This window comes from Haemorhous mexicanus, chromosome 19 (genome assembly GCF_027477595.1).
Source record: "Haemorhous mexicanus isolate bHaeMex1 chromosome 19, bHaeMex1.pri, whole genome shotgun sequence".
NCBI lineage: Eukaryota > Metazoa > Chordata > Aves > Passeriformes > Fringillidae > Haemorhous > Haemorhous mexicanus.
This window is the reverse complement of record NC_082359.1, coordinates 9,466,027-9,474,951: the sequence shown is the minus strand read 5'-3', so window position 1 is coordinate 9,474,951 and position 8,925 is coordinate 9,466,027. Positions and strand designations below refer to the sequence as shown.

At 62.6% G+C, this 8,925-nt stretch overlaps 1 protein-coding gene across 2 annotated transcripts; it reads left to right on the top strand.

Moving 5' to 3' along the window:
- The first annotated feature begins 485 nt into the window (after nucleotides 1-485).
- Nucleotides 486-8,857, top strand: ASPHD2 (aspartate beta-hydroxylase domain containing 2). 2 transcript variants are annotated; one of them, XM_059863490.1, is made up of 4 exons: nucleotides 486-576; nucleotides 2,956-4,027; nucleotides 6,201-6,314; nucleotides 7,391-8,857. In XM_059863490.1, the coding sequence occupies exons 2-4, from the start codon at nucleotides 3,148-3,150 to the stop codon at nucleotides 7,498-7,500; spliced, it is 1,104 nt and encodes a 367-aa protein (XP_059719473.1). In that variant the 5' UTR covers nucleotides 486-576; nucleotides 2,956-3,147; the 3' UTR covers nucleotides 7,501-8,857. The 2 variants fall into 2 exon arrangements, with proteins under 2 accessions (XP_059719473.1, XP_059719474.1); XM_059863491.1 differs by lacking the exon at nucleotides 486-576 and having other exon boundaries at nucleotides 812-4,027.
- The last annotated feature ends 68 nt before the right edge of the window (nucleotides 8,858-8,925 follow it).

The window sequence follows — 8,925 nt, the reverse complement described above, 5'->3', positions numbered from 1 at the left end:
CACATCCCGACTGCTGCATCCCTAATAGCTCGTGTCCCTGGAGCCAGTCTCCATTCCCTTGGTGGCTGCATCCCTGCGTGCTCCCACCCCTGGGACCAGCATCCCCAGACTGCTGCAGCCCCCAGCGTCTGAATCCTTGGAGCCGCTGTCCCTGCGCGTCCCGCTGCACCCCCGGTGCCCCCGCACCTCCCGCGCTGCCGCCACCCAGCCCCCGCGTCCCGGGGTGCCCGGGACAGGGATGGGCGCTCCCTCGGGGACCATCGCCGCCTCCTCCCGCCGCTCCATCCCCGGGACCCCTCCCGAGTGCCGCAACCCCGCGGCTCCCCCGCCCCTCCGGGCCCCTCCCGGCAGCGCGGGGCGGGAGCGCGGGGCGGGGGCGGGCGCGGCGCGGGGCGGGCGCGGGGGCGGGCGGGCTGTGCGGGGCCGGGGCCGCAGCTGCCGCCCGGCGCGGTCCCGGCGGGGGCGGCGCGGCCCCTCCTGCCCGGGCTGCTGGGAGTTGTGGTCCGCGGCGGCGGCGGAGCGGCGCGGAGGGAGCGCGGCCCCGCGCGGCCCCGCACGGCCCGGCGCGGGCGGCAGGTCGGTACCGCAGCGCTCCGCAGCGCATCGCGGGGGGGCCGCGGGGGCGCGGGGCGGCAGCGGGGCCCGCGGCGGGGGCGCAGCCCGAACCCCCCCTCCCCGGCCGGGGCAGGGGCTCGGCGTCGGGCGGGCGGCACGGCCGCGCCGGGTGACAGCGCGGCGGCAGGTGCCACCGGCGCGCCGGGTGATGGGACACCGGCACGGCCGTGCCATTGCCACGCCGGGTGATGCGGCCACAGCGGTGATGCCCGCTGACGCCGCCACGCCGGGTGACACCGTCACACTGGGTGAGAGCAGCGCGCGGGTGACACTTACTCTGGTGGCACCGGCGGGGTGGCATGCTCAGGAGAGGGTGAAGGGAGCACCCACTGCTCCCGTTCCGGAGTGGCAGGGGGCATCCCGCCTCATCCCAAGGCTCCTGCTCCTCATGCTGCTCCCAGAGGCGACACCAGCCGTGCCGAGCCGAGGACATCCCCGCCACGCGTCCCCGTCACTGCAGGCCCACGGCCCGGGGACCCTGGCTGGGCTGAGCCGAACCCGCTGCCTCCAGGAGATGCCGTGGCCACCACGGAGTCACCGAGATGCAACTTTGTGCTGCATCGAAGCCTCTGCCTTCCTTATGTAACACGGCTGCTGCTGGCACGGTGCTCGCCTCCACGTCCTGCACAACTTCGGTGCAACGTGGAATTGATCTCCTCTCCCTGGAATGGCTCTGCCATTATCATTAGCTGAGGAGCCTTTTCTGGCATCTCAGGCCAGGAGTGCTGGATGTGACCCGTGTGGGTGCAGGGCTGTGGCTGGGAGGTGACAGCACCCACTGGGTGCCCTGTGCAGCCCGAGCTATACGATGTGTGTTGGGAGCAGTGCCGATGTTTGGGGCCCTGCCCCAGCACTGGCACAGCCCCTGTGGGGGTGGGTTTGGTTAGGTTTGCAGTGGGGTGGCCGTGCTGGCACAGGAGGCAGCTCCTGGGCTGGTCCCGTGGAGACTGTGCCCAGAGAACCCCAGGGCTCTGCAGCCCGAGGCTCCCAGTCTCTCTGGGGTCAGGCAGGCAGTGTATGGGCATGGGGGCTTGGATTTCTTGCTGCTCTGATGGTTTCCCCCGATCCGAGGTGTTGCCTGCATCCCTGGGGCAGCACTGGGGCCGTGTTTGTGCTGTGCCACCCTTGCAGGGTGTGACTCTGACTGGGGACCCCGAGGCTGTCGGACCCCCTGAGCTCTGTTCCCCTTTGTGTTCCCATCAGCTCTGACCGAGCGTGCTGTGCCTGAGCAGTTCTCTTTGTAGGGCAGGGGCCACCCTGAATGCCCATCACCCAGGGCTCTGCTCCCTCCCTAACATGCTCCAGTCCTGCAGGTAGCATGGGGGTTGTGCTGGCCCCGGGGGACATCCCTGGCACCGACTCTGTGGTTGCACCCCGGGAACGGAGGCCTGGGCGGGAGAAGCGGGAGTGTCTGGAGGGATGCCAGCCGTGGAGATGGAGGAAAGTTATCTTGAGATTCCCGGGAGGCTGTGACATGCCACGTGGACTGCAGATCCCGGGATGGGGCATGCAGGCAGCACGCTACAAGGAAGTAGGGTGGAGGGAGGTAGGGTGTGTGGACATTCCTCCCTGGAGAGTTACACTGCCTGGAATCCCAGGTCTCCAGCCCTGCAGCATGTCCCTGTTGTATGGTCAGATCCCATCTGCAGCCCGTCTCCTTCACTATTGATAAGGAAATACACGTTGAGAGGCTGCAGGACCTTGGCAGGAAGGGCTGGGGAGGGTTTGGATGGCTTTCCTGGCTCATAAACCCATCCTGCTACTTAGAGTCAGTGCTCTTACCGGTGAGCTGGTGAAATCAAACAAGCCAACCTGAGCTGCCTCTGTTGCCACCACCCCGACCTGCTCCTGTGGCCAGGTACTGGCCCTGTGGCCATGTGCTGGCTGAGCTCTGGGCTCTCCCACAGCTCAGTCTCTGGAGGGAGAGTCACTTCAGAGCCATCAGATGGAAGGGATAAGCTGATGTGCTGCCAGATAGGGCAGTGAAGTGTGTACTCTCAGTGTATATTCACTTAGCAGCCAGATTTCAGACATGATAAGGCAGCAGCTTAGGAGAGAAACTGGAGGACGAGCAGGAGGGGACATTGTCACTGTGCCAGTGGGAGATGGGGTCTGGGTCAGGGCCTTTTATTTGGGTATTTGTGGAAGATGTTGTTGAGAGCACTGGGGAATTTACTCAGCATGGGCTGATGTTGCGCTCCTTATCCACCATCCCTTCCCTGAGGAGCCAGTGCCCCACACAGTCCCAGCGCACAGCTCCAGCTGTATCCTGTGCACTGACCCCAGCAGGGACCCCATAGGGTGGCCCTCTCCCTAACACCTCTGGGTTTCTCTCCCCAGAACCTCCCTCCAGCACTGCCTTTCAGGATGATGGGCCCAGGAACACCAGCGGGGACCCTCCGGCCACGTGGCTGCTGACCCAGGGGTGCTGCCAGGCACCGCTGCCAATGCAGAGCTCAGGGCCGAGCAGGGCAGAGCGGCTGCTCCGCTCACCCATGGCAGCCCCTTCCCTCCGCGCCCCGGCCCGGCTGCATGGTGTGGGTGCCCCTGAGCCCCACTAGCAGTGACCACCGGGCCCCGCTGCGCGCTCCCAGCACCACCACCATGTCTTTGGAGTGGCTGACAGACTGGAGCTGGTCCCTGGACGGACTCCGGGATTTCATTGCCACGGGCATCCAGTCTTTCCGCGACTGTGACGCCACGGCCCTGGTGGCCGTCGCCTGCCTGCTGGTCCTCTTCGTGTGGTACTGCTACCACGTGGGGCGGGAGCAGCCCCGCGCCTACGCCACGGTGAACGCGCTGATGCAGAGCGCCGAGGCCAACGGGGTGCAGAACGGGTTCGTGTACTGCCAGTCGCCCGAGTGCGTGCGCTGCTCGCACCACGACGGCCTCAACCAAAAACTCTACCACAACCTGCAGGAGTACGCCAAGCGCTACTCCTGGTCCGGCATGGGCAGGATCCACAAGGGCATCCGTGAGCAGGGCCGCTACCTCAACAGCCGGCCCTCCATCCAGAAGCCAGAAGTCTTCTTCCTGCCCGACTTGCCCACCACGCCCTACTTCTCCCGGGACGCTCAAAAGCATGACGTGGAGTTGCTGGAGCGCAACTTCCAGACCATCCTGTGCGAGTTTGAGACCCTGTACAAGGCGTTCTCAAACTGCAGCCTCCCGCAAGGATGGAAAATGAACAGCACGCCCAGCGGGGAGTGGTTCACCTTCTACCTGGTGAACCAGGGCATGTGCGTGCCCAGGAACTGCCGGAGATGCCCACGGACGTACCGCTTGCTCGGGAGCCTCCGTACCTGCATTGGCAACAATGTCTTTGGGAACGCCTGCATCTCTGTGCTGAGCCCGGGCACCGTCATCGCCGAGCACTACGGGCCCACCAACATCCGCATCCGCTGCCACCTCGGTGAGTGTCCGGCACCATGGTTCATGTGTTGAGAGGGTGTGGAGGGTGGCAGCTGTGCCTGGAGCTGCAGGAGCCCCAAAAAAGTCTCTGGCACCCTGTGCTCTTGGGGCTCAGACACCTTTGGCCTGAGGAAGGTTTTGGGGGCTTTGGTGGTGACAGTCTCTGGGTACCTGATATCCCCAGCGTCTCCAGATCAGCAGCAGGAGGGTTTCACCTCCTCCTCCTCCTGCTGACCCAGGGCCGTGGACTCTTACTGGTGTGTGATACAGGGCTGATTTTACATAGGGGTCTCTGAGCATCCCCCTCTGTGCAGGCAGGTCCCTTTCTCATCCCAGGATGTGGGGCAGCCTGGGGTGCTGCTCCAGGACTGTGTTGTGCCACTGGCAGCTCCCCTCTCCTGGAATCTTGGCTGCTCTGCATGGGACATGGGTGGACGGGAGCAGAGATGCTGCTCTGGGGTTTGCAAAGCTGCAAGTGAGGGCTGGGGGGTCCTGGGGTGTCCCCTGCGGTCGGTCAGGCACTGGGTTGGTGGCACAGTGCTCCCTGCTCGGCGGGCAGGGACGGGGAGAGCCCACACGGCACAGATGGCTGGGCTGGCACAGCACCGGCCGTGCCGGGGGAGGCACCGCACGGGCCCGGCTGGCAAACACCAACTGTGCCTGTTCAGCCAACAGCTCGGGTAAACACACCCAGGCACTGCTGGCCATTTGTTGGGAATTGTTTTCAGAGCTGATCCCAGGAGCTGCCCTTGCTGGTGCCAGGAGGAAGCTTGTCACTGACCCCTCTCTCTGGGGCACTGGGGGATGTGCTCCCCTCGTGAAGGGCTGGGAGAGGTTCCTGGGAGGAGCCAGTGGTGTCTGAGTGGGCTCAGGTGAGCACACCTGGAGCACACACGCCCTGGGCAGAGGAATCACAGGGGTCATTTGCTTGTCCTTCCTCTGGGACTTGGCACTGGGCCGGGGGCACACTGGCACCCCTATCTTGGTGCTGGGAATGCAGCTCTTGCTGTGCCTAGGGCATGGACGTGTTAAAGACACAACCTGCCCTTTCTGGCAGCTGGATCTGCAAAGCCAGCACAGCCATCAGTGGGGCAAGTCACTCCCGAGGATTTACTCCATGGGCCAGGGCAGCATCCCGAGGGTGTGGGTGGGATGGAAGGGCTGCAGGCTGCTCCCTCCCTCCATCCCCAGCAGCTCAGCTTCCCTGTTCCAGCATCTCCAGCTGAGGCTGTTGTGCAGCGAAATGGCTTTGGGTTTTGCAGCCTTTGAAACAGCAGCTTTGTAGTCCCAGCTTTGCCGGGCAGCTGGGAGTCCCTGCTGCGCTGGCTGGGTTTGGCATCGCTCTTGAATCCATCCTGCTCGTTTGCTGCATCGTTACCTTTCGGGAGCCACGTGAGCCCTGACCCCTTTCTCCACCATGGTCACATCTTCAGGGCAGGATGTCTCTGCAGCAGCTCCAGTGTCCCCAGCACTGCAGGGGGTGACAGTCCTGGTGCAGGAGGTGATGGGAACAACCCCTGTCAAACTGCCTTGGCTTGTGCTGGTATTTTAGGAAAAGACCCATTTTATTTCTAAGATTGTCCTTCATGTGGCCCTCACAGAGCTGCTTCCCTACGAGCATTTTGTGACTCCCCCAGATTTCTGTCCTTGCAGCCCCATGGGTCACCCTGAGGCAGCACCTTGGGTGGAGACTGAGGGATGGGGCAGGTCCCTGGGGAGCTTGAGGCAGAGCCACAACTGAGCCCTTATTTTCCAGCCCTAGTATAATTCCTGTTCTCCAAGTCTTGCCTGGGACAGGGTCTTGCTGCAGGGCTGGAGGAAGGAGCAGGTAGGATCTGCCTTTGGTCCTGAAGTTGGAAAATATCCCAGGAGCCTGGCTCCCTGTGCACACCTCAGGGCCATGGGCTCTGGGGACTGGGAAGCTGTTCCAGATATGAAAGTAGTGCCTGCGGGGCTGAGCTTGCTGAGGACAGTGAAAAGGCAGGAGGGAGCAGACAGGGAGTGAGGCAGGGGCTGAGCTGCTCCAGGCTTGGGGTTCAGGTCACTCCCTGCAGGGGAGCAGCCCCTCAGCAGCAGCATGGGGCTCACACAGAGCTCAGTTTTCTCCCTGCTGCCCCACCACAGGGAACTTGGCACGGCCTGACCCTCCCTGTCCTTTCTCTTTGTGCCTGAAGGTCTGAAGACACCCAGCAACTGCGAGCTGGTGGTGGGGGGCGAGCCCCAGTGCTGGGCTGAGGGCCGGTGCCTGCTCTTCGACGACTCCTTCCTGCACACGGCGTTCCACGAAGGTGAGTTCAGTGTGTGGGGCCTCGTGGTGTCCCCTTTGTGTTGGGGACTGGGGATGAGTCAGGGGGGTGCCCACGCCCAGTCCCTTCTGCTGCCCCAGCAGGGCTGGGTCCCTGTGTCCTGAGGGGCTCAGAGCTCTGACCTGCCCCAGATGGGAGAGCCCTGTCCCTGGCATGGCAGGGCTCCCCATGAACACACTCCCTCTGCCTCACAGTGCTGGGACATCCTGACACCCTTTCCTGGCACACCCCTGGAGCCCCTCAGCCAGCCCATGGCTCACTCCCATCCCAACTTGCTCGTGGTGCTGTCGTAGCAGCACCAGCCCAGCACAGGGCCTGCTGACCCTCTCCCCTCCATAGCAGCTCGGCTTCCTTCATCACCGAGCTCTGCAGGGCAGTTCCAGCTGCCGTGCCATGGCCTCGGCCTCCTCCTCCTGCCCTCAGAAACCCCTTTTGTCACCCAGGCAGGGAGCAGAGTCCCTCGCCAGCCCAGCAAGGCAGGAGCCCTGACCTCCACCCTGCTGAGGGAACAGCACACACAGTCGTGCTCTTCAGTCTGACCAAGGGTGTTAGCAATTGCCCAAATCCCTTCCTTGCTCTATCTGCAGCCCTGCTGCTGCTCGGTGCTGACAGGCCAGCAGGGGAGCAGCCTCACGCCCACTGGATTGTTGGATAGTTCCTCCTCCCTCTTGACGGAGCCTGTTCCGCTCCAGCTCTCCCGGATTACCCGGCATTAGTCGCCCGTGACATAAAAGCGTCAGGCAGAGCTGTTCTACACAGGGGGGAGTATGAGGAGAGAGTGGGAGAACACATTGTTGCTTCCACATCAAACCTGCTGTGGGATTGAGAAGCACAGCTCTGTGCAGGGCCGGGAAGGCCAGAGAGGCACAGCAGCCACTCCCTGCACAGATCCAGGACGCAGCTCCAAGAAGGCCCTGCCTCAGGAATCCTCCATGCCCAAAGCAGGCCTGGCAGGGAGGAGCGTGCCCTGTGTCCCTGAATTCCCAGTAAGCAGCTGTTTACTGGGAGGCACTGGGGAGGTGCCTCCCTGCCCTCACTGTGTGTTTCCACTCCCTCAGGTGCCCCGGAGGAAGGTCCCCGTGTGGTGTTCATGGTGGACCTGTGGCACCCCAACGTGGCGGCGGCCGAGCGCCAAGCCCTCGACTTCATCTTCGCGCCGGGACGATGACGGCGCTGCCCGGCCTGGTGGGTTCAGGGCAGCTCGGCCGGGGCCCTCTCCCGGCACACGGCCTCGGTGCTCCCTCCCGGGGGGTCTTGTAAATGGAAACTGTGACGTGTATCCGCGCCCATCTCCTTCCTCCATCGTTGGCTTCAGGGATTCTTTTCCAAGCGCCGGCACCTTGGCCCCGCCGGTGCTCGCTGCCCCCCTGCTCCGTCGTGTTCTGTTGCTACTGTGTTTTGCGGTGTTCAGAAGTAGAGTAACAAACCCAAGGGTGCTCGTTTGAATGTAATGTAAAATTTTTCTCGTGGTCATTAAAGGAACAACACACACACACACCATAACAGCCAACCAGCCTGCCCTGCCCGGGATGGACGGACAGGTGGACACTGGGGCTGCCATGGGCACTGTGCTCCCCCCAGGCTGGGTCTGATGGGCTGGGCAGGGCACAGCTCTGCTCACAAAGAACCCTTCTGGGGCTCCTGCTTCCTCCTCCATGTGCCAGCTGGGGCTCCCCAGCCCTCCTGCCCTCAGAAACTCCCTTTGTCACCCAGGCAGGGAGCAGAGTCCATCGCCAGCCCAGCAAGGCAGGAGCCCTGACCTCCACCCTGCTGAGGGAACAGCACACACAGTTGTGCTCTTCAGTCTGACCAAGGGTGTTAGCAATTGCTCAAATCCCTTCCTTGCTGTATCTGCAACCCTCAGTTTTCCCAGCTCCCAGCTGGGAGGCCCTGCAGGGGCAGGGATGCTGTTTGGAAACAGAGAATGGGGATTTTGTCTGTCTGTAGGAAGAAAGGAGGTCACCATTCCTTCTGCTGCTCCATCTTCTCCTTTTCTCAAGCCAGGGCAGGCACACACAGCGGCAGCTCCCGTGGACCTGACACCACAAGACAGCTTCCCAAGGGGGGCTAATTCTGCAGCCTGAACAATGAGGCCCCACCCTGAGGTCCTGCCACCCAGGGACCACCACACTTTTCCTGAAGTCCCCCAGCACCAGAGTCTGTTTTTGGGGTCTGGGGGCTGGTTTATAACACCCCCCAAAGCAAAGTGTGTTGTGGATACTTACAGCTCTAGCTGGGACCCTTTGTCTCTGTGCCCTGCCTGGGAGGGACCAGCCCTGTCCCCCAACAACTTCTTTACAGACTTTTCAGTGAGTCATTTGCAAGAGAAGGCAGAGATTTCAAATACATCTGAGATATTTTTTACACCCGTCTTGTTACAGACTACCTGAAGTGCATGATTTCTACACGCATTGGCTACCTGGACACAGGTCCTGGGGAAGCAGGCTGGCTCTGTCCAAAGGTTGGTAACATTCATACAGTGGATAAGCAAAGATTATCAATAAACAGTTGTGCTGAAAACAGAATGGGCTTTGGCTGCTGCTCTAACGAGTCCAGGGTCAAGCAAACACCGAGGGGTTGGGTCCTGGTCTAG